The sequence below is a fragment of the Abramis brama genome (genome assembly GCF_963993115.1).
Source record: "Abramis brama genome assembly, chromosome: 3".
Lineage (NCBI taxonomy): Eukaryota > Metazoa > Chordata > Actinopteri > Cypriniformes > Leuciscidae > Abramis > Abramis brama.
Window position 1 is genome coordinate 55110372 of NC_139965.1, and position 25144 is coordinate 55135515.

Consider the following 25144-nt stretch of genomic DNA (forward strand, 5'->3'; position numbering starts at 1 on the left):
CAAGACAAAGGCACTACGTTTTTGCAACGTATCAAAAATACACAAACAGAAACACTTTTTCACAGAACAAATAACACCTCAATAACTACTTCCCTCCAACACACGCTTCAACAATTAAGATACACCATCCAAACACACAGCTTTCTTCCAGATGCACATTTCAATGTCACTTCAAATCCTCAGACGAGCTCACAGACAAAAAGAGCATCTGACCGTGGCGGGTGGATTTACGTTCAAATAAGCAAGTCCAGACCGCAGCTTTAAGCAGACCCCAGAGTCCTATTTTGAGGAAACGATGGATGTGGCAACGGCAGAGAAGACAAGTGATAACACTTATTATCCAGACAGCGAAGCAGCCGAGAAATCTCACGCATCTGCTTAATTGTAGCTTTCTCTCTCGCGACTCAACCCTTAGGCAATAGCCAGAGTCTTGGAAAATGCATTTTGAATGATTTTCATTATCAAATTAGCAAGGCTTTGCATTATGAGGCATGTCACTCTCTGTAGCTTGGATGGTTTTGATGTTCCAGCTTACATAAACGAAGGAAAAGAAAAGCAAAGCAGTAAAATTTGGTTATTTTTAAATGTGAAATTTGAACTCAAAATCTTCCTGGCTCATGCTCAAGATTTCTGAGACAAAACACAGCTGCAAACACATGCATTCATTTCATAAAGTGTCCTGTTTCCAACCACAACAGGTGGTAGAGTATGACTTTCTATGTAAGTAACACAACATGCTCACAGCTGGGAGGAAAAGCCTTTGAGGCTGCTGAAGTCACTCAGTCACTGGGTCAGTGGGTCTACCGCGGGAAACCTGCCAACATCCATATCCATGTTCAAGCTTGATCAACGACTACTGTCCCTCAACTCATGCTGAAAGCAAACGCAGCATGACTAAACTTGGAAGATTAACCTGTGCTGTTTTGATGCACATATTGAAATCATGGAACAGAAATATATCAACTATGAAATAATGTGCCCCTATTATGCTATTTTAAAGGTTCCTCATTTTGTTTTGCAGTCTCCTACAATAGGTTTACATGCACCCAAGGTAAAAAAACACTGTAATATTCTCATAATATACACTGCAGCATCACCTCTTTTCTCAGTGTCTGAAACGGTTCGATAAAGGATTCAGTCTCCTTTCCGAGAACCTACTCTGCTCTGATTGGTCAGTCTGTTGCGATTGGTCAACCACGCGTGTTGTAAACTAAATGCTAAGTACCTGAATTACCATTATCTGAATTTCAGCTCTGGATCTTCCTCAGCGCTTGACACACAGTGATACGAACAGTAAAGATGGCGTCGAAGAGTCTTCATCCTTTTAAAGTGTATGCAAAGTGGATTTGCTTTTGCAGCACAGAAAACAGTGTTTTCTCGACATGTCGACAACATGAACCAAACTCTTCCAGTCTCAGAACAACTACAGTGTTTGAGGGGCAAAGTAAACGTCGTTCTTAGGCAGCCAATAAAGACCATAGGCTGGCATTATGCAAATTAGCTACAAACCGCCGTAGATGTTACAGAAGTGAGACTGGAATTGCTGATTCAGAATCAATTCTTTCTTTTAGGAGAAAACAACTTTATTTGTTGTGCACTACTATGATCTTTAAAACTTTGCAGACCTTTTACATTCACAAACAGCTTTATTACACACTGCATGAAAGGTAGTCTACGAAAAAGCATAATAGAGGCACTTTAAAAAAAACACTGGTCCGCCTTCAAAACATAAAGATAAAGGGCACCGCTTTACAAATAAATACTGTGGCAATAACAAGATATAGTGAGAGTATCAGACGGTAATGCTATATGATTACCATATTCATATATCTTGGTGTTTGCATGGTTCTGCACAACACTAAAAGGTTCAGTTTTTGGTTCACCTTATCGGCATTGGCTGATGGTTTCTTGCATCAATTTTTTAAAGTCTAACAGTCTTGTATTTGGAAACTGGTAATCTTTATCATTTTTTATCAAAAATAAATAAATAAATATCACAAATAACTCAAGAATAATGGCAATAACCTGGTACCATGCTCAAAAATTGCAAGTGTTTCACTTAAAATAAAAGACACTACATTGACTGGTTCATTCGTGTTCATCATTATTCAATGTCAATCACTGTGATTCTCACCATTCTCAGCAAGTGGTGCCAACACCTCAAAGATCATCTCCTTCTTCTCATGTTCCACCTGCTTACGGAAGAGCCGAACCAGCTCCTCGGCAATATTTGTAGAGGCGAACTGCTCCTTACTGGACTCTGTTTGAGGATCAGTCAAAAGAGATGCGTTAACTTTATCCAATACGTCCTAATAAACAGTATTTGAATATATGAAAATGTGGATATGCAGTTGGGCGATGTGACCGAATTGAATCGGTAACTCACCAAGCTCTGCCAAGTTGCCAAAGGCAATGAGACACATCTCTGTGAGCGCGGTGTTTTGAGAATGAACACCCAGCAGTCTGACCAGTGTTGGGATCACACCCATGCTGATCAACTGGGCCTGCAACGAGTCTAGAGCGGAGAGAAAACACATGAGATTTTCTGTACTCTAGTAGTTCATGCAGATTTGATAATATAACAGCATTTTTTATCGATAGTTAAAGTCCAGTATTCATCATTAATCTGCTAATTACATTGCAAGAAAATTTATTATCCCCAAACATCATCATCACCATCATCATCATCATCATAATAAGGAAAAATCTCAACTTGTTTGTCAGTCTTTTCTTATGACAGTGTACAATGGCAGCAATGTTCAGTCAAAATATCACAGACAATAATGTGATTTTTACAATGAATAAAATCGTGATAACTTCGTCAAATGTTTTTCTAAAACTAAAACTAGTTAAAACTAAGGGGCCGTTTACAGAACACGCTTTCAACTAAAAACTGAAAACTTTTATGCGCTTTGGCCATTCATTTACACAACAATGTTTTGGGGGTTGAAAATGCAAACTTTTGAAAACGGATTTCAAAGTGCAAGTTTCTGAAAACGACACCATTATTGGCTCTGAGTAAACTACAAAAACGTGAATTTGCGAAAAACGGTGACGTCATGCACATACATATACGTGTTGTATATAGGCGCACAGTTTCTTTACAAAGTGACATCGCCAACTACTGGCCTGGCATGAATAATACAGCGTTTTTTTATTCGTTTTAGCTGATCCATGTGAACGGGAATTATTTGGACAACATCCGTATGCGAAAAACACAAAAGAAAACACATCATTTTCAGAAATTGAAATAAAGTTGAAATAAATTAAAATGTAATATTACATTAAAAAATTTAAACACTAACTGAAATAAATTAGTTTAAGAACTAAAATTACTAAAAATTAAAAGCTATATAAAAATATAAAAACTGTTTAAATTAAAAAAGTAAAAAAAGCACTTTTAGTGAACAAATTTTTTTATTGTACCCAAAACAATTTATTTTGGTGTAACTCACTGATATATTTACTAAGAGCTGAAGGTGCACCAGTAATGTACATCTAAACTATATTTTGAGCATGTTTTCCAATAATTATTATTTTGTTTTTAATTATCACTCATTACATTTTTTTTATGTACATGACTTGATTTCTTCAGCAAGCCTTTCAAAACTACGTTGCTTAAAAATAAAATTAAAAAAAGGCATGAAAATTAATCACTGGTTATGAGTGATTTCATCGCTGTTTACATTCTGCAATTGTGTGTAAAGCTGCAGATTAAAAGAGCCCATTCACCAGATCAAAGTAATACCAGCAGTATGTAAAATGCAGCCACATTATATAACGCTCTGACATTTCATTTTTGTAGAGTGCTTTACTGAGACTAGCACAGAAAATATATAGTCTCGACCTGAAAATGTGAACGATAAATCAAGGCCACAGTGGAACAAAGGACTGCTAAGCCATCACTTTTCATGCACAAGCACAGGTCCTTCTTCCTGAGCTCAATCACACTTGCTCTCCAGCAGAAATATCTAAATGTCTTTAGAACAAATAAATCTACCTGAGAATCAAGCTTGCATAACATTTTATGACCTATTTTAGAGAATACCTTTTATGCGTGTATTTTGGCAGATATTTGAATTATTTGTAGTGGCCGACTGATCAAGGCAGATGTTTTACATCTTTAAATTACTGGCATAGGTTTTATTGTTTGACAGTTAAGTGTCAGAAGTAGCTTTTATTTTGACAGCAGTTGGACTTTTATTTTGACAACGCTAAGAACGCCAAAGCCTGCAGGTTCGTTCGCGTCATGCCGTAATTACGAGATTCTGACTTGTAAAAGCGGTCACATCCTCCAAGAACTCATAATTACAACTTGTGAACTAAGCTCCGACTTAACCACATGACCGCTGCAGATTCATTTTGGCATTGACAGTGTTACCATAGAAATACATAATTCTGAATCTCATAATTACGGTAATTAGCTGTGAGCAAAATCTTTCACTGCTGTGCTATATCCAGTTTGCTGCTTTCACATACATGTCATATGTGTACTGTATGTAAAATTAGCATTACCTTTTCTTTATTAAAAAAAAATTTACTTTCACCAGATTACTGAGTGCTCTATTGGTTGCAGCGTTTATTTCCTTTTTAATGATTTCTTTATTTGTGAAATTACAGAATCAAGAAGCTGCTAAAGCATAAATCTGTTTTTTTTTTTTTACATATTTATTTTTGTTCATTTTTTTCATATTGTATATAATTATAATTGAGCAAATATGTAAAAAAAAATCAAAATTTCATTGCAGCAATTGTTATGCATGTTAATTAAATTAAATAGTGTAATATCATTTAGGCTTTATATCGGCCCTCCTGCTCTCTAAAATATCAGTTTTGGCCATCAAAAAATCCATATCAGTCGACCACTACTTATTTTAATCATAAAGCTCACTAAATGTATAATTTTATGTCTTGTTTACTTTTAATAACAGTCCAATTTTGCATTGCTGTTAAAAGTAAGCCCGGTTTCAGTTTGTCCTGAAATGTCTCCGTGACACACCAAATATGGGCGGCACCGTCCGGCACACATCTGATGCCATGGATTTGTCGGGAAGCAGATGTTGATCAGTAAATTCAATGAAGCAAAGAGGAGATGGCAGCTGAGACAGCAGAGCACTGTGTTAAGGAGACAGTCCAGGAAGAGGAAAACATCCGCAGTTGAAAAAGGAGAAAAATGTTATTGAGTATGAGTTGAAGAAAGAGTATAAGGCACTTTAAAACACTTATGAAACAGAAATCCCTTCATCACATTTAACAAACAGTTGACAGTCCGAAATGCTTCTTCCCTCCCATATAATTTCCTGTTATTCGCTTTATCCACCACAGAAGCTTTGCTGGTCTGAGCAAGAGGAATATTTAAGCAACATCTATTGGGTGAATGTATCAAATGAGAAAACACAACATAACAAGCCTTGGCAGAACTGGACGCAAGCCAGAAATCATTGAGGAACTCTTGCCAGTAATCGAAGCCCAAATCACGTCAGAGAAACCAGGGACCCGCAGAGCTCACTGATGGAGAATGAGTCATGTTTCCTAAAAGAACTATGAAGTGTTTGCACCTCAATCTCAAGCTCATGCGAGATTTAAATGTTTAACGGAGGGCTATAACACTAAGAGTGTACAAACAGCAAAATTCTGCCGTCACAGACTCGATTATACCGAAGAACTGCATAACTAGTGACTCTGCATATATTCTTTACAATATAACCAATACAAAAATGCATGCAATTAAAAATACGCTTCCACTACTGGATGCTGATTGGTCAATACAGCCTGCCAGCCATGCTAAAATAGATTATATATTAACAGCTATTTCAACAAATACAAATAGATGTCGTAACCATTTTATAAAAGCAACAAGGCACTTGCAGCTATGCTATGTTGTGAATATAGTCATTGACAGTTAAAGTGCTTTAACTTAACTAAATAAAGCACAGCCTCCTGGGCCTACATTTCAAGAGCTGATATGCCTTGTGAAAAAGAAGTGCACTTAAAGGGATAGTTCTCCCAAAAATGAAAAGTCTGTCATTAATTACTCACACACTCATGTCGTTCCAAACCCGTAAGACTTCTGTTAATTTTCAGAACAAAAATGAAGATCTTTTTGATGAAATCTGAGAGTTTTCTGTCCCTCCATTGACAGCTACGCAACTACCAATTTGACACTTCAAAAAGTTCATAAAGAGATTGTAAAACTAATCCATATGAATTGAGCGGTTTAGTCCAAATTTTCTGAAGAGATACTATCGCTTTATATGATGAACAGATTGAATTTAGTCTTTTATTCACATTTAAACATTGATCAGCGGACATAAACAGAAGCTCAACCTGTTTATGCTTGGCGTGCGAGAACAAACCTCATTGGTTCTCACATGTCATGTGAGACATGTCTTGAGCTTCTGTTTACCACAACTGATGTGTGAGTTGATGAAAGTTTATATGTAAATAAAAGCCTAAATTCAATCCGTTCATCATATAAAGCGACCGTGCCTCTTCAGAAAATTTGTACTAAACCGCTCAATTCATATGGAGTTGCGTAGCTGTCAATGGAGGGATAGAAATCAATTATATTTCACCAAAAATATCTTCATTTGTGTTCAGAAAATTAAAGGTCTTACGGGTTTGGAACGACATGAGGGTGAGAAATTAATGACAGAATTTTCATTTTTGGGTGAACTAACCCCATATTCTTTTAAAGTAAATTATTTGCGTAATAATTCCTCTTTTAAAAGTATGCTGAAGCGCACTTCTTATTCACAAGGGTATTACAGTTCAGTGAGTATTTATGGTTACAGATATGCTAGATAAGTGTAATGTCTCACCAGGCATGTCAAGTCTTTTCCCATGTGAAAAAAAAATCCCAAAGTGATAAGCTTATGTGATTAGATGAGTCATTTATCTTGGTGGCTTAGTAAATATGATGACAGGCTTTAAGTTAGAACAGATAGACTTTGCAAGAAAACGCAATCTGTTACAAGACAACATTTGAGTGAAACAGAGATGAGAGAAAGAAAAGGCCGTGGTTCAAAACAGCATGAGTGTGATATCAGCGATAATAAACAGCCCACTGGCTGTTCTCTTCCATTAAATTCATATCTGACCATTTATTTTCATCAGGACACCGAAAACGAAAATGCCTGACCTAAATTTGTTGATTTGCACTAGCCTCTGGATGCGAGGTGTAATAGATCGAAAAAAAGCTATTACCATTTCAAGCCTTGCTGGCAAACAGGGATGAAGGGAGCAGCGCTTGGCCTGTCCATCAATTATTCAAGGACATCAAGTCACAGGGATGTAAATACACTGCCTGCATTCCCTTAAATATTTAACAATGCACTGCATTGCTGCAAAACACAAGGCCAGAGCCTTATGTAACCTGGGCATTTTACAACTGATACGGACACTCGAAACCGTAGAATGTGTTTACTTGTGTCCCAATAATGCATCCCGCTGAACTTTTCTTTTAAAGGTGAAGTGTGTCATTTTTTCGATGTTAAAATTCTACTTTAAAATGCAGCGCGAATCAAAACATTGCTTGTTTGTTTAAGCAGTCCAAACTGCTTGGACAGTTGCTCGGCTGGCACACTTAACAGAAAACCTGCATGCTGCCTTCTCTTACAAAGGGGACTGATTGGTTGATGGAACCAAAAGAACGTGCCAATGAAATGTTTGCATTTTTTATGCATAGAGAATTTCAATTTTTGTCAGAAAACACCGCTACTTTTGAAAATAACGTCAAATTTAAACATTTTAAATCATGTTTTTTAATTAAAAATATATTTCTTATTAAACAAATTTTGTAAAATTATGTTTACAGTAGTGGCAAAAAGTGATGTCCGGCCTAGGAAAACTGACATCTTCACCCTTTATTCAAATATTATTAAAATTTGCTAAAGATTTTGTAGGCATATTGCATAGTTGTGCTTGGAGTCAATCATTTTTGGCCAAGCTTTCATACAAATAAATTATAAACATGTAAAAACAAGAGAGAACCAACAAAATATTAATATCTGATTATGTTGCAGTTAATGTACTGTATGCTTTTTCCTGTGAGCTTTCTGTTTTTCTATGAATTTTTTAAAATAGTAATATTTAAATAGATATTCTGATAAAAAAAAATTCCAAGAACATTTTATCAATTCCAAACTACATCAATCTTAATAACTATTATTAAATTTTGTATATAATCATTTATAAGTGATATCATTTTGGAATTTCTAGTATTGCATCCTTCTCATGGGCATTTCATAATTTATGACTTTTCAATGCGAGTTAAATCTCTTTTTTTTGGCCCATTTTACCGGTTTAATAATGATGCACATCTAAATAAATATCAGGCGTTTTCATGAATTATATATCACTTGTATTATATACAAAATTAATCATAGTTATTAAGATTGATGTGGTTTGGAATTGGTAAAATGTGCTTGGAAAAAAATATATGATCAGAATATCAACTTATGCACTGTAATTTTTTTCAAATAAATACCTCCTCAAACAAGTTTGTTTTGCTTTTCCTTCATATTTAAAAGTATTTAAAATATTTTCATCATTTAACCGAACTTATAAGGTCACAAAAAAAACAAATATCCCCTCAGAACATCACTTTTGGCCCATACTGTATTTTTGCATTTATGTACGGAAAGTGGCAAAATTAGACAATATTTTTTAGGGATGGTGAATAAAAAATTCAAGATAGCTGGAGTCACAACATTACTAAACATTAACAACACCACCAGCTGCAAGGGACATCAAAGCTAGTTGCCGATCAAAGCAGCAAAATGTAGCCATTTAGCAAACCTATCATGTCAAATCAGTGAAAGACATTAGATTCAGAATAAATAAGAGAAGTGAAACAGGCTTTCTTAGAGTGGTCCCCTACAGATATTACCATTAATGTTCAACCGTGAGGTAGGCTATAACTGTGCTAGTCAGAAAATCAAATGTGCATGCCTATTTTATAGAGAATGAGATAAAAGTTGTCATATCTATGTAGACCTGATTAATATGTGAATCATTTAGTTAAACAATATCGGACTATACCAATAAGGGACCATTCAAAAATATCGCCTTCTTGGTTTGCGGGATTGGTCATTACCATTATCATTGCTATAGTTCATCAGCATGCCACAAAAGACAGTCAAGAGCTTCCCGGTGGCCGGGTCAGTGCTTTGGGCCAGAGACTTAATGTGCTCGGCAACTATCTGAGCACCACCCGCTGCGTCAACTGCACTTCTGCCCTCATCTGCAAAACAAAGAGGTCACATAAAAAAGAAATAAACAATAAAAAAGGCAACAAATGACACAAAGAAACAGCAACCTGAAACACAATGACAGAGAAGAGGGCGTTAAAGGAATAGTTCATGTCATCCCGACCTATTCAAATGATTCAGAATCACAGAATTTCCCTTTTTGGGTGAACGATTCCTTTAATGGAGAGACAGGATGGGATCCATGAATGCATCCGTATGGAATGTAATATGACAACTGATAATGTTTCTTTGAGAACACAAGAAAATGACAACTTTGAGATAAAAGAATCGCAAATGAGATCAGAAAGTGTCTGCTGAAAATGCATAATCACACCAGCACAGGATTTGTTTACGGCTGTGAAGTTGAGGTGCAGACGTAACTAAAGGCAAACCAGAGTCCAGAGACCAGAAGTGCAGAAGAAGCACAGCAAAATCCAGACTGCAACACCCTCACTAACAAGGGAAGGTGTTAAAAGATCCACAGAGACACCGGGGTTCAGAGGAGTTGACGGTAGCCATTGACTTCCATAGTAGTTTTTTCCTACTATGGAAGTCAATGGGTGCCGTCAACTGTCTGGATCCCAACATTCTTCAAAATATCTTCTTTTGTGTTCAACAGAAGAAAGAAACTCATACTCATACACTTGAGGGTGAGCAAATGATGACAGAATTTTCATTTTCGGGTGAACAATCCCTTTAATTTAAGTGTATTTGTCCGTCTCCCCTCACAGTTTTCTGTGTTTCTGGGGATAATCTTCTTCCTGGACAGACTTTTCATTTTTGGGTGAACTATCCCTGTAACACGGACACCTTAAAATAAAGTTTATCCAAAAAATGCCATCTCATGTAACTCCACTCGCTCCTACCCTACACTACAATGCCCTACTTTACAACACCATTTGACTACATAAAAGTGATTTATGAATCACGAATCTGCAGTTCAATCCCGTATACAGTACTTTCACCCCATATTTAGTCATACTTTTCACAGAAGCAAAATACTGTCCTATACACCAGTGATTTATATTTATGCTATGTATAGCTAGGTTTTCCAGTAAACTCTGTCACTAAAATGACAGTATTTGTGTGTCAGATATGAGTCAGCTCAGTTGGTATGAACAATGTTTCAGGTTTGTTTACACTGGTGCTTGCCCACGCAAAGTCTACGACGACTGCCTACTATCACACAATTCAGGAAGAGAGATTAAAAAAAGTGATTTAAATGCAACAAAACGAAGTAAAAGAACAGAATCCGGAAAACAAAGACGTTGAAAGATTTCCAAATGGCGTATAATATTGGTTTTCGGATGCGGTGTAGGGAAAAAGATACTACAGCGTGGGGTTTGCAAGTCAATGAAGTCCTTGAGTGAAATGCATGACTGTCCGTTGACATGTGTCATCTTTATCAAAGGGTCAGGGTCATCGGGGATCAAGATCAGCTGCTCCGTCAATCAGCTTCACCATTAAAACCATCTGTGTCCATTTGCCAAGAGCTCTTAATGCAATCTCATGTTTGTCTTTTTATTAGTAACCCCATAAATAATCGGAAATGTAACAGTTATTATAACTTAATCTTTACTTAATTGCTAGTAATTCGAGAACATTTGCACAGTTTAACTAGCTTGATCTCTATAAATGCTCCAATATCATAGACTAAGCCAGTTTCCCAATCTTTTTGTCTTATTTAACCCCACAGACATCTTTTTTTATCAACACTAAGGTGGAAATATGTTATTTTAACTCATATTCTACTAAATTTAATTTAGCATCATCACTTAATCATAATTATAGCTGCACGATTCATCGTTAAAAGACTGCGACGTCCTTCCTATGTCTATAAACATTAAAATCTGTGTTCGTGCTGCCGCTGACCCAGAAAAAGCAGTTGGGCTATCTAGGTATGAAACAGCTTCACAGTCACACACAGTATCATTATTTCTGTGTAACAAATTTTCATATTATCACAGAAGTACTGGGAGAAAAGTTTATAGTTGAGATATTACACTGACGTCTACGGAAACAATCGAAATAGAGCAAATCACCTTTTTCCACCATATCTTTATGTACACAATAATACTCTTTTACATTGTAATCCTTTTATTTTAAATATTTGGCATGTTTGTGTGCTGCTGTGCGTCCCTCTGTGTTTAATAAGCAGAGTGTACGCGCTTTGTGGACCCGCCTATAGGCGCACATTACTAACACGCTCTTTAAATAACAAAAAAAAACATTGCTTTGACTTTAGACCAGGTTTCAGTTGGTCAATGGCGCAGTCTATTTCTGTTGCCTCAAAATAGCAACGCGCCAACAATGACCCAGAACACACCTCGTTTTCAGACCAGCACGCCCATGGGCGCACAAATGGGTGCAAATGCATTTGCTATTTAAACAACGTGGCGCAGGACATGAAAATGATAACTGCGTCAGGCTGAAACTAGCAAAAAACACTTGCATCGAGCTTGACGCTGCATTGCACCGGGTGTAAGATAGGGCCCACTAAGTCAATTATGCAATTAAAAGGCAAAATTATGAGATACTAAGTCAGTTATGAAATAAAAAGTCAAAATGATGAGATGGTAAGTCATAATTTAAAAAGTAAAAATTATGAGATATTAGCCTAAGTCATCATTTAAATAGTCCAAATTATGAAATACTAAATCAATTATGGAATAAAACAAAAATTATGATTCATTTAAAATTATGTCATTATTTCGTTTGCTACAAACAACTTCAAAAATAAATAAATGCATAGATGCATTAACTGTTCTAAGGGTAAACTGTTAAAAATTATGAGCACTCGCATGAGATGAAGAATCATATCAGTTGCCCAATTAAACTTTCTTGTGTTCATGTTCCTTTTTAAACAGGACGTTTGAGAGCTGCATATTGATGTGCTCGCTCCTCTTTTTAAAAATAGCCAGGCTGTGGTTGTCTCACAGCCATGAACCGTTGCTGCGTCCCAATTCGCCTACTTATACTTGTGAGGAAAAAAGTACATACTTTGTATGTGAAGAATCAAGGAATTTTGAGTGTGTAGCAAAAGAGTAGGCAAGCTTTGGGACAAACTACTTCATCATCTTTAACGGACAGCTCTGTCGCTTAATTACGTGCATCCTGTCACCGTTAACTGCCCTGTCAATCATCTTGTCACAGTTAAATTCCTCCATTCAATTAAATTAAATTTCCTACAGTTTCGGAGAGAAATGTTGTAGCACATTGATCTGCCAGTCGTGGGTCTTTAATGCAGAGACTCTCCTTGTGTGTTTGCAATTTGAATATGATGATGCATTTAAAAGTTTATGGCTAAATGTATCTTTACAAAAGTTCACAATCCATCTGCAGATGAAATATAATGAGGACATCATTGAATAAATATATTTTCGTCAGGTTAGATAGTGATAATCACTCAAACCCCTTTATCTAAACCTCTCTACATCCTCCGGACTCGCACATCCTCCATGTTTGTAGTTTTTCAACACTTTTTACTCGTGTTTGTAGTTCTAATCGAATCCTCGTCCAACGCGCAATGGGTTGTGGGCAATATTAGCTGTTAGAGTGTGCACGGATCTGCACTTCGGATTCTGACCGGAAATAGTAGAATATCAGGGTATCTTTGGAATACTCATTTCAACATACTACGATTTGGGATGTACTAATTCTATTTTCAAATACTATTTGGGACGGATAGTATGCGAATTGGGACGCACTGCATAAATTACTACTTGCTGATTGGTTACAGGTGGTGTTAGGGGAGGGACATTATTGTTCTAGAGAGCATTTGATTGGAGAAAATTCTGTGGAGTGCAGGATGAGTCAGCAATATTTTTTGGGCGGTACATTTTAAATTTATTTACCTGCTAAAAGGGAATTTGTCTATTCAGAGGTACACTATAAGTAAAACTCTTTCATCCTACTGCTTTTTATCAAGATATGATTTATGTTTTATAGGTTTAAGTGGACCCGGATGGAAATAACTGGATTAAGTCAATAAATCTGCGGAAAAATGTCTGTTTCCATCAGTCAAAATCACCAGACTCAGCTGTGATCCAGAGAGCTGCTCGATAGACACCCTCAAACACACTCTTGGGAACGGCATTCTTCCCGTTTTTCATCCAGACAAAGCTGTTTTCCTTTCCCTAAACTCTATAAGTCCCAAAGGTTTAAGACTTCTACAACATACAGGTCAATACGGTTCACACCGCTGTACTGTTACGATTACAAAGCAAGCAAAAGGAGCAAGATGCATTAAAACCATAAATCATACTATACACTCTCCCTACAACAAAGAGCAAAAATTCAGAGTTGACAAGTTAGCATTTCAATTATCAACCACTGCTAGTTCATCAATATGGTTCAAGTACAGAATAATTAACAATGGACTGTTACATTAATGATAATTAATTGTTGAAAGTGTGCATGAATTTAATAGTCTAAAGTCAATTAATCTACTCACACCATATTCACGTATCATCTATGGGACGATGAGAATTTAGGAATGGTATAAGCTCTTGTGCAATTACATTTTACATTTAACCATGTGCGAAAGGAATGTGTGCAGGAAGAGTTTAGCCATGCATCTACAATCTATCTTCCTCATGTCACTCCGTCAGACAAGTGCACCAGCAGTTCCCCTTCAAATCATCCGAGAGACAAGAAAATATCTCACTGTCGATGCACCGGGGTTGGAATGGCTGAGGGAGCGATAATGGGCACTTACGGCTGTCGTAGCAGATGTTGCCGAGGGCTCGTCCCGTCTGGAGCAGAATTTCCTGGTCTTTACAGTTTAGCAGCTGAACCAGTGGAGGAATGAGCCCTGCTTCCACACACGGGCTTCTCATGAACTCTGCAGAGAACGGCGACAATTAAAGCTCAAGAAATCATTATCAGATAAATACTTACCGATTTAAAATCTAGCTCATGTTCATGCGTGGTAGAGTCAACCAACCAAGTTCAATGCCTTTATGCATCACTAAGTATAACCACACAAAATATCACTAGTCAAAGAATGTACAAGATTGCTAATTAAAATAGTAAAATTTTGTGTCCATAATGGGAACAAAAAAAAGAATTCTCTAACAATAAATTAAAATTCTACTGGATAAACATTTGAAAAGCTGGGAATTTCATTTTATCCAATAATAATTTATCTTGGTGGATTTTACTTGATCTAATTAGCAATTTGTTAGTATTCCTTTTTAGGATTTATGACTAGATATTTATGGACATGGTAGCATGGAATTATATACCTCAGTTTTCTTTTAGGTTACCTAAAGTACTGTGTAAATACCATGGTATGTGAATGTGAAAATCATTTAGTACCACTGTATATAAAAAAAGTGTTATTTTAATATTATTTATATACTACTATAGTATTTATTAATATTCAGAATTAGCTTTTATTTATTTTTTAATTTAAGTTTAGTTCAAATGTTAGTAATTTTGTTATGTCTTTTGTCATTTTTACTAGTTTTGTATACTTCAGTTTAGCTTTCATTTATTTTTATTCAATTTTTGTAATTTTAGTACTTTTAATTAAACCAATTTTATTTTAGTTAGATGCAAAGGCAACATTTAGGCAAAGTTTAAGATTGTTGTCTAATATTTACAATTGATTTTATTTCAGATCATTTTTAATAGCTTTAGTTAACAAAACTGGCAAGCAGCATCACTCACATTTTCTAAAAATTAGAGTAATTATTATTTTACTAAAGATATCCACAAACCAACCAGACATAAAAGATTTCATTCTCCGAATGTTTAAATGTTTGTAAGTGGTCACATTTTTCTTGTGGAAGATTTAATGTACAAGTTTAAGTTTTCCATCTAACATCTACATTTAATCAACGTTTTATTTAATTTCAGCTTTATTTTTAATAGTTTTAGTTAACAATAACAACACCGGTACCATGGAATTACCATCAATGTGCAATAGTAACACCGCAGTAAATCATACTGTAGCAAATGCATAATTTAAATCCCTAAAATATATCTTTCCTAATAGAAAGTGCTGGAGACGTCAGTGGATGAAACACAGATGTTCCCAGAGGAATTGTGACAGCAGAATGCCAGCAGGAGCTGCCAGAGATCTGGCACACCAGCAAGCCACTGTCATTAGCTACCTAGCAAACTGCTAAAAGGCCATTCATTATTTTAACCTTTTTATCTCGGGCACTCTCCATACACTTCCAAACCCCAGCTCTTATCTGTCTGAAGAAACACTTGTGTAATTAGACTAAGAGCTTTAGGTGAAGAAGAACACAGAGTCAGGTTGATGTGCTAGAGCTGTAATTACAAAGCTAAAAGCTTCTTTTAGAGAAGAGATTTGGGAAATATTTAATAATTGGATTGTTTTTTTGTTTTTTTATTAAATATACCAAACCAAAGCCTGGTAAATATTTAATGATTTTTTTTTTTTTTTTTAAATAATACTAAAAAATTAAGTCAAAACAGTCAACAGAAAGACTAATTAAGCTGATCAAAGAACGAAGAATAACACGCTGCACTGGTGTGTTCTCACAATAAATTTAATTGCAAAAATAAATTTGATTTGCTGTTGTGCATAAACAAGGTAACTTAGGCTTTCTGTTGACGAACGACTGGCTCTTTCAAACAGTTCAAAACAGACTGAAATTATGCCTAAAAAGCAAAGTGGACGAGTACATTTACATCTCCATTTAGAAAGGCAAGGCAAGGCAAGTTTATTTATATAGCACATTTCATACACTACGGAAATTCAAAGTGCTTTACATAGAAAGGAATTAAAATTTCACACTATGGCAATTCAAAGTGCTTTGCATAGAAAATAAGCAAAGCAATGGAAATGAAAACAGTTATATAAGGAATTTGAGTAAAATGAATTAAAGTAGTAAAAAGATGATACATAGAATAATCTTCTCATCTGGCAAAATGTATCTTATTTTGCTCTAACCCAATTCTCAGTGCCATTTGAGTTCAGTTTAGAATGGAAAGGAAGAATACAGCGCAGTCAGTCGGACGTACAGTCATAAAAAGAGTTAAAAGAGATAAACTGGCTAAACACTGGTGTGTCATATTTTGTACAGCTGCTTGTTATACTGTGAGATTATCCCATGTGGATTGTACTGTGGATTGAAAGCTCTCCCATACTCTAGTTTTAGTCCACCAAGCTGTTATTCTGTTAACATCACATCTGTGATTGGATTTAAAAAAAAAAGAAAGCCATCCACTGAGAATAATGCTGCTGAAACTTGCAAATGGTACAATCATAAAAGCACAATACATATTAAATATTATAAATATTGTTGTTATGATATTATATAAATAAATAAAAACAACGATCAGATGTGCTTGATTTACAAGTGCGAAAAAACCTCATTGGTCACTAGTATGGTTGAGCTTTCGTTGACCATATTTGATGAGCTCGATGTATGTGCTTTTATCGATTTTATTTAAGAATGAAATCTGTTCATTAATTAAAACGATTGTTTCTCTTTGGTAGACTTGGATTAAACCGCTCGATTCATAAGGATTACTTTTGCGATGTCTTTATGTACTTTTTGAAGCTTGAATATGCTAAACTTTCAATGGATGGACAGAATATTATGAGAGAATATTAGAAACATGCATTTGAGTTTCAAAGATGAATGAAAGTCCAATAGGTCTGGATGACATGAGGGTGAGTAAATGATGACCGAATTTCATTTTGGGGTGGACTGTCCCTTTATTAATATCTTATAAAACATTTCACAGACAGAGAAATCAGGACCTCAACAACTAATCAAGAAAACTGATCAAGAAAATAGGCTAGTTATTCTTATATTTAAACGATGTAATGCAAAGTATTTATGTTACTACATTACAAAACATACATTACATTTATATTGCATGCAATGTTTGTATTTTAAATTCCTTTTTGCACAGCATACATTCACACACTTACATTTATTAGTGATGTGTTCCCCCGTATAAAGTACAGCATCTTTTTTTATCAGTTTAATTGATGATTTAAAGCATCTTAATTATCAAAACAACTGTTAGTTGCAGCTCTAATTGAAATTTGATTTTTTTTAAATGATCATACGTTGTAGATTTTTAAGTGTTTACTGCAGGAAAAGTGATTTCTTTTCTCATATCTCAGGATTACATCATGCGTAGTGCAGCGTGTTTATGAGTCAACTTTTCTCATTAAAAATTGAAATCTGTTTCGTTTGTCTGTTTTGAGATCGACTGGTTCTGCTGCACTGATCTTATAGCTTACATGCGAGGCTATCATTTCCTTCACACTGCCAACAGCAGTAATAATGACATGCATGAATGGCCACAGACTCGACTGCAGCATCAGTGAAACTGAGGGACAGCAGAGACAAACAAACAGACCTATGAGGGGGACAACCATATTTAAAAATGCTATTAAACAGGTTTCTATTAAGAGTGATATTACAGACTAGTACTAAGGCCAGTGAAAATGAAGGTAGAATATTAAGGCTCTGAACTCAGAGAACTTTTTCATTTTAATTAAAGTTTTAGTAGTTTTGTTGTGTGTTTTTGTCATTTTTATTAGTCTTTGTTGGTTTTTACATGTCTATACAGTTTTTATTTAAATTTTTAGTTTTGGTTATTTTAGTATATCATATTTAAAATCAGAAATGTTGCCTTGGCAACTAGCTGAAATAAAATAAGTTTAAGTTTTTTTGGGGTTTTTTTTTCAAGTAACAAAAATGTTTTCTTTATGGTTTTGGGTTGAGTTAACGATTATAATAACCCATGGAGACTGTCATGATGAGCTTATTCTACTAATTTTATATGTGACTCTGGATCACAGTCACAAGTAGCACGGGTATATTTGTGGCAATAGCCAACAATACATTGTATGGGTCAAAATTATCCATTTTTCTTTTATGCTAAAAATCATAAGGATATTAAGTAAAGATCATGTTCCATGAAGATATTTTGTACATTTCCTACCGTAAAGATATAAAACATTTATTTCGCGAACATAAATGAACAACTTTAAAGGGCATATTGCAGGTTAGAGTACCCCTACCAAGTCAATGTAAAGAAAAATAATGTAGGAACTAGATTTAAATATAAATATATACTTATAAAACACTATTAAGGCTTCTAGAGTCGTTTTTGTGAGAGAATATTACTTCCGCATCTGAAAACCGCCAAACCGGAAGTGACGTAACGGGAGGGAGTGCGGTCAAAGTCAACAATAGGAAAGCAATGGATTGCAATGACAGTTCGGACGCTGAGGAAATTGTAAATGTTACCTCGTATGACGGACCTCAGCCATATAAGTTAATTATGAGCCTGCAATGCTGCCAAGAGAGCAGACCAGGATTGGACAGAGTGGTCAGAGGAGACAAATTGAGTTGTGGTGTGAGGAGAACAGGGCAGGTGTCTTGCTGAGAGACCAGTGTTAGCTTATAGATATATCCACATTATGTATAACACTATGCTCAGATCACAATATTGTACAGATTATTATCATGTATCAGGCAATAGCAAAGTATTGGACCCTTACCTGCATGTGTTGTGTCAGCCATTAGGAGACAGTTTCCAGAGAAAGAGGGACTTTACAAAGGCTTTGAATGGCCCCATTTTGGTGACAATGGATTAAAAAATAATCACATTCACAATTGTCTTACTGTATAAAAACTTTATATGTAGAAACAGCCAACACAAACATTAAAGGCACACTATGCAGTTTCCGTTTTTCTCAAACAGCGACCCCTAGAGTTGCTGTGGAGTACTTGTATTTAACGTTATTGTCGTAAATGCCACTCACGCAGAGCCGTCTCAGCGCTCTTCCGACCGCGCTTTCTTCGTTTTTTTGTCGACTCTGCCATGTTTCACGTCTGAAATGCGTGCTAGTGTCTTCCATAGAGGCTGCTTCATATGGTGTTGATGTATGTGACGTCGTGCCGTAAAGCAAGTCGTGATTCTCGCGAGATTTGGCGGGGCGCCACCTCTCAAACCTGCATTGCTGGTTTTGCCAGCGCCGTCCCCCCCAGGCTTTGCTTTCGGGATGATTCGCCCTGCTACGAGTTTGTTTACCATCGAAATGATTTCGAAGCTGTTATATTAAGGTACAAATCTTGCATAGTGTGCTTTTAAAGTGGTTTTGTACAGATTGAAAATTAATTATAGAACTATTTATGATAATAATAAGGTTCGGCTGCAGACTAATAACAAACACATAAATGCATTACATTACAAGTTTATGTAGGATATGTTCATGAATTAAATTAAGACAAGGCACATTTTGTAAAACAGATGTATAATGAGTGATCTCTGACGGATCCGTGACCATCATGTTTCCCGCCGGCGGCCGAACCACATTCTGACGACGGACCGGGCGACCCTATGAAGATGCTGTGACAGTGTGCACATATCGCCGTCATCATATAACTCCATCATATCGCAGGGATTATAATCATCCGGTGTATAGTGAAGTGAAGTCCCGTCTTTTCACCTGCACATAACACACCCAGGCACGGAAGATAGCACCATCCTTTTTCTTGTTCGGAAACCTGTGGACTCGAAGTCGTGACAGGCCATAATTCACAATAATTTACCACGACGATGATAAATTGAAATACAATAACCACCGAAAACACACTGAATCACGACCGCTCCAACTGAATACCAACCTACTCTGCACTGAGCGAACGCAGAGCCCGGCAAATGACTCCCTCTCTTGACGTAATATGACGCGATGATGAAAAAAAACGTTTCTACTAAATTTGTGCCCTCATGTCTTGCAAAACAATTTTAAATCCTGCATTAACTTTTCATATGGTATTTTCATACAAGTTTATATATTAATTTTGGGGGGGGGGGGAACCCTGCAATATGCCCTTTAAAGGTGATTTTCTCAATGTTTCAATTTTTTTGCACCCTCAGATTCCAGATTTTCAAATAGTTGTATCTCGGCCAAATATTGTCCTATCCTAACAAACCATACTCTGCGTCAATGGAAAGCTTATTTATTCAGCTTTCAGATGATGTATTAATCTCAATTTCAAAAAATTGACCCATGTGACTGGTTTTGTGGTCCAGGGTCACATATGGGTAATATTAAAATATTAATTGTCCACTTACTTTTAGTGCATTTCTACAATGACATCGTTAAGTGAAATCTTTTGCGTGACCACGCTGCATCCACACCACTAGGTGTCAGTAATCCAAGAAGAGCAACGACTGATGTAGTAGCACTTACCATTTTTGGCCACCTCTGCAATGATGTTGGCTACTTTTGGTGTACATGAGTCCTGCACAGACAGAAGAGCGGGCATCATGGCAAGAACACCCATCTCCCGAACCTTTTCACTAGTCTCAACATCTGAAAACAGAGTGAAAAACATCAGTGAATAATATGATACTATGAAATTATCTAACCTGCAAAACACAAAGGTTGAAGATTCAGTCACAAGTAGTGATGCAGGAACCGAAGAATCATTGAGATAGCACACGTCCAACGTGACATCTAGTTGAGATATGGTGACTTCAGTTCATATTCTGCCACAAAAATACTGTTCATCTATAGACCCTCTTTTACAGACAGAGATTTGAAAAACAGTTATTAACATTGTGAATCTACTATTTGCAAGTTTTGTATATTTTCATTTTTAAAACATTTATAACAATACTAACATTATTAATATTAGTATTGACTCATACTTATATTAATATTTTATCGTACCTTGGCATTAAATTACAGTAATCTAGTTAACACTGCGGCAAGCAATGTTGAGGGTAAATCATTACAAGTACCGAGAGTTACATAATCAGATTACATTTTTCAAGTAACGAGGAAAGTAACGCATTACTTAACAACAAGTAAATTTACAACAAAATATCTGAGTTACTTTTTCTAATAAGTAACCCCAGTTACTTTGTTTTTCCATTTATTGACTACCAGCTCTCCTGTCCCCATTTTGAGAGAAATGTGCAGAGGCGTTGAATGTGCTGTGTGAACATGATGGTTATTGTAGTTCTAGACTAAATGTGAGCATTTTCTCATCTCACTTGCACAAAAACAGATTCAGTATTCCTCAAAATGAATAATAACAGTAAAATGCAAACTCAGAATGTTACACAAACATGCAATAATTAAATGTTAAACAACAGAAATATACTTTATGTATTTAATCTCACTTTATTTACCAATGTCTTTGCTGCTGACCTTTGATGATCCAATTCAACCATACTAATAAGCAAAAATGACTTTAGATAAACATCACTGTGGAAAGCAGGGCAGGGCTGAGAGCTGTGGGAATGAAGCGATTGTTAATGAGCATCACCTGTGCGCACCACACCAGTCTCGGGTCTCACGGAGGAACTCCGGAGGGATAAAAGGAGGAGTGACGACAGGAAAGGACCAGGCCTGGACTTTATGTTGGTGTTTTGTTTTAGTTTATGTGGCAGCCGTCCATGAGGGGCTGCCGCTTTACTTTCGTTTAGTTGTTTATGTTTATTTTATTATTAAAATTTTACGTTGAATGTTCACTGAACTTTGTTACAATCACATTTTTGGGGTTTTATTGCTGAAGTAAGTGGGTTTTTGAACTTTCTTCTCCTGTGTCCTATTCTTCTGTGATTCAGAATGACAGGCGTGAATTTACATTTCCTTTTGTATCTGCACTTTTGGTGGTGAGGGCCTTTACATTTGCCAAAAATAGAACTTATATTTTTTTATTTTTTTATTTTTTATTAAAAACAAATAAGCAAGTCCAGCCCAGGTGAGAAAAATGGTTACTTTCCATAAAAAAAGTAACTTTTAAAAGTAACTTTCCCCAACAATGGCTACAAGTTTCTAACACAACGGCTGATGTAGATGGTAAATTTTACTCTTTTTTTTGTTTATTTCTAATGTGTTGCTATTGTTATTAAAAATAAAACTGTTTTTGTTAATTAAAATAAAGCTGAAATAAAATAGAAATGTATAGAAATGTTGCCTTGGCAACTAACTGAAATAAAATAACTTGAAGTACTAAAATTACTAAAACTGACATAAAATTAAAGTTAAATAGAAACATAAAAATTAATAAATATGACAAAAGCACATAGAATTAAAAAAAAACTAAATTAATTTAAAATTAATAAATACTATAATAGTGCATAAAATAACATTGATTCACAAGGTAGCTGGTTGATACAATACACAGAAATAACCACATAATGAAAAACTAGCCACTGAATTTGCCAAACTTTGCAATGGCATTAATCTCTGAAAGATAAAGTTTGAAGTTGAAGCACTTAAAGGCATTTAAAGGAGCCGTATGTAAGATTGTGGCCAAAACTGGTACTGCAATCACTTTCAAATTACTGTAGAGCAGTGTATCCCCTCCCCCTCCCCCCTGACTCGAGGTTGCCAGATAGGCTGCAGGATCCAGCAGGAACGTAGGCTGCTACAAGGAGCTTTAAACCAGAGCAGAGCTGGCAACCCGGATGCCGAAACACAACTGACTTTGTGATTGGTAGATAGGTGGAGGGTGGGGCATCAGGCCAAAACACAACATGACAACATCAACATCAGTTGAGGGCTGCAACTATCACTTTTTAAATGACAATATCCTGGCCGGACTACTGTTGTCAGTGATATAAGTATTTGAAATGAACATGATTTCTTAATGTCTAGTGACATATCAGGGCCATTTTATGATTAATTGAAATACATTTCTTACATACAGCTCCTTTAAGTAAACTAAACAACCATGAGTAGAACCGTATATTCTACTTCGTTTTCATTGAGTCTGTATAGTCAGTGTTTATTTTTGACAGACATAAATTCTCATCACAAAGTCTACACACATTTACCACTTCTATTCTGTTATTTTCTGCATAACCATTCATGGAAACTGATACACCATTATTCTAATTATAGGCCTAATTATAGGCCTAATATTTTCCAAAATGGTCTATTATTGTTGTATAAACCATTTAATGTGACCTCACCCTTAAATGGTACATAAAACGTAGTCAGAAGGTCTTTTCCGATCTAAATGAGAGAATAATGTTGGGGAGAACTGAGCTTTCCATTGCATTTTAAATTATGCTTTCCATTTAATTTTTTTATTAATGGAAACATTAATCGCAGCAACGTGACACTGCAAGGTCCTTATCAACAAAATGGATTTTATTCAATCCTGCATCCTTGGATAACCTGAAAATAATATATATGAGCCCTGAGCTTAAGTTAAGGTTCCTTCCCTTCGCTTCTCAATCATTCTTTACTTCAGCTGCAAGTAAAGATAAAAATGAACAGCTATATAAAAGATAAGCAGACTTACTATTGTGGGCCAAAGCTTTGAGCAGGCAGTCCAAGCAGCCGTCGACGCTGTCTGAAGCGCTGTCTGCCGATGAGAGCTTCAGCGTCTTCAGGGCTTCGCTTAGGTTATCTGCTGATGACAGGGAAATAAACAACAGCTTTATATCGCCAATAGTTTATAACTGCAGAGGTTATGTAAAGATAAAATACTTGTGTTTATAAGGCATTGTTCTCAAGGATCCCAAATCATTTAACTTCACAAGGCTTGTTAAAGAATTACATTTTAAAAAAGTAATATATAGCTGTTTGTGAATGTACAAGGTCTGCAAAGTTTAAAGGTCTCGTTCTTCGTGATCCCATGTTTCAAACTTTAATTAGTGTGTAATGTTGCTGTTAGAGCATAAATAATATCTGTAAAATTATAAAGCTCAAAGTTCAATGCCAAGCGAGATATTTTATTTAACAGAAGTCGCCTACATCGAACGGGCCGTTTGGACTACATCCCTCTACTTCCTTCTTTAATGACGTCATTAGAACCGTTTTTTGACTAACCTCCGCCCACAGGAATGCTCCCTCAACTCTACCGAAATTCGTTTATGTACTTGCGCACTTCTTATAACTTACTGTGTTTACTCAGCTCTTACGGTGATTTTCCGAAGTAAAACTGACGCTTCATCTTTTGTGTGATGTACAATAAACTTTATTAAACTCATCGGTATATGTTTGATCATCATTCAGACAGCAGACTTGTAGGCTATTAATAAATAATGGATACATACAAGCAGATGACAAATACGTTATAATAACCGTAATTAAACTACTAAACTATTCCTGTTCCATCTCTATACAGCACTCTGACTCTGTAGGCATTATTGTCCGACTCGAAATGAACACCGTTATTGAGAGTTTCTGATATTATCATCATTCTGTGAGGTGAAATTGTCCTGAGAGACTGAGCGCGAGCTCATGAAGCTCCGCCCCCTGGGTCGTCCAGCAGCAGCTTATTTGCATTTAAAGGGCACACACTAAAACAGCGCGTTTTTCTGTGCCCCCAAAAATGACAATTTAAACATGCTGTAAAAAATGATCTGTTGGGTATTTTGAGCTGAAAATCACATACACACTCTGGGGACATCAGAGACTTATTTTACATCTTGTGAAAAGGGGCATAATACGGGACCTTTAAAGATCAAAGTGCACGACAAATAAAGTTATTGTCTCCTTAAAGAAAGAATCCAGAGCTGAAATTAAGATATGGAAATAGGAGTTTAGTTTCGGACATGCGCTGTAAGCGGTAGACCAATCACAACAGACTGAGCCATCTGCTCAATAAGAGCAGAGTAGGTTCTCGGAAAGAAGAGGTTTAGAGAGACAACGGACTGTTTTAAGAAAAATGAGGTGATGTGCAATGTATATTATGAGAAAAAGTTTTTGACCTTGGATGCATGAAAACCTACTGTAGGGAATCTCCAAAACAAAATTAGGAACCTTTAAAATAGCATAATAGGAGCACTTTAACACTTTTTCTTTTCTTTTGAAGGGCAACTGAAAGAGAATTCAAGTAGCCTGACTAAAACGACAACAACAAAAGAATAACTATGGAAGCACCGAAACTTCGGAACACCAAAAATGTTCGGAT

The 25144-nt window shown here is 35.9% G+C and overlaps 1 protein-coding gene across 4 annotated transcripts in view; it reads right to left on the reverse strand.

Annotated features, from left to right (window-relative positions):
- rap1gds1 (RAP1, GTP-GDP dissociation stimulator 1) overlaps window positions 1–25144 on the reverse strand; it is a 48899-nt gene that overhangs the window by 19254 nt on the left and 4501 nt on the right. The window contains exons 2-7 of one of the 4 annotated variants that reach the window (XM_084108567.1): window positions 23528–23638; window positions 20455–20577; window positions 13969–14094; window positions 9098–9244; window positions 2387–2515; window positions 2135–2260 (exon numbers count right to left, since the gene is read on the reverse strand). In XM_084108567.1, coding sequence (XP_083964693.1) covers window positions 2135–2260; window positions 2387–2515; window positions 9098–9244; window positions 13969–14094; window positions 20455–20577; window positions 23528–23638 — 762 coding nt within the window. The remainder of the gene's footprint in view (window positions 1–2134; window positions 2261–2386; window positions 2516–9097; window positions 9245–13968; window positions 14095–20454; window positions 20578–23527; window positions 23639–25144) is intronic. The other 3 variants (XM_084108568.1, XM_084108570.1, XM_084108569.1) reach the window with 3 other exon arrangements.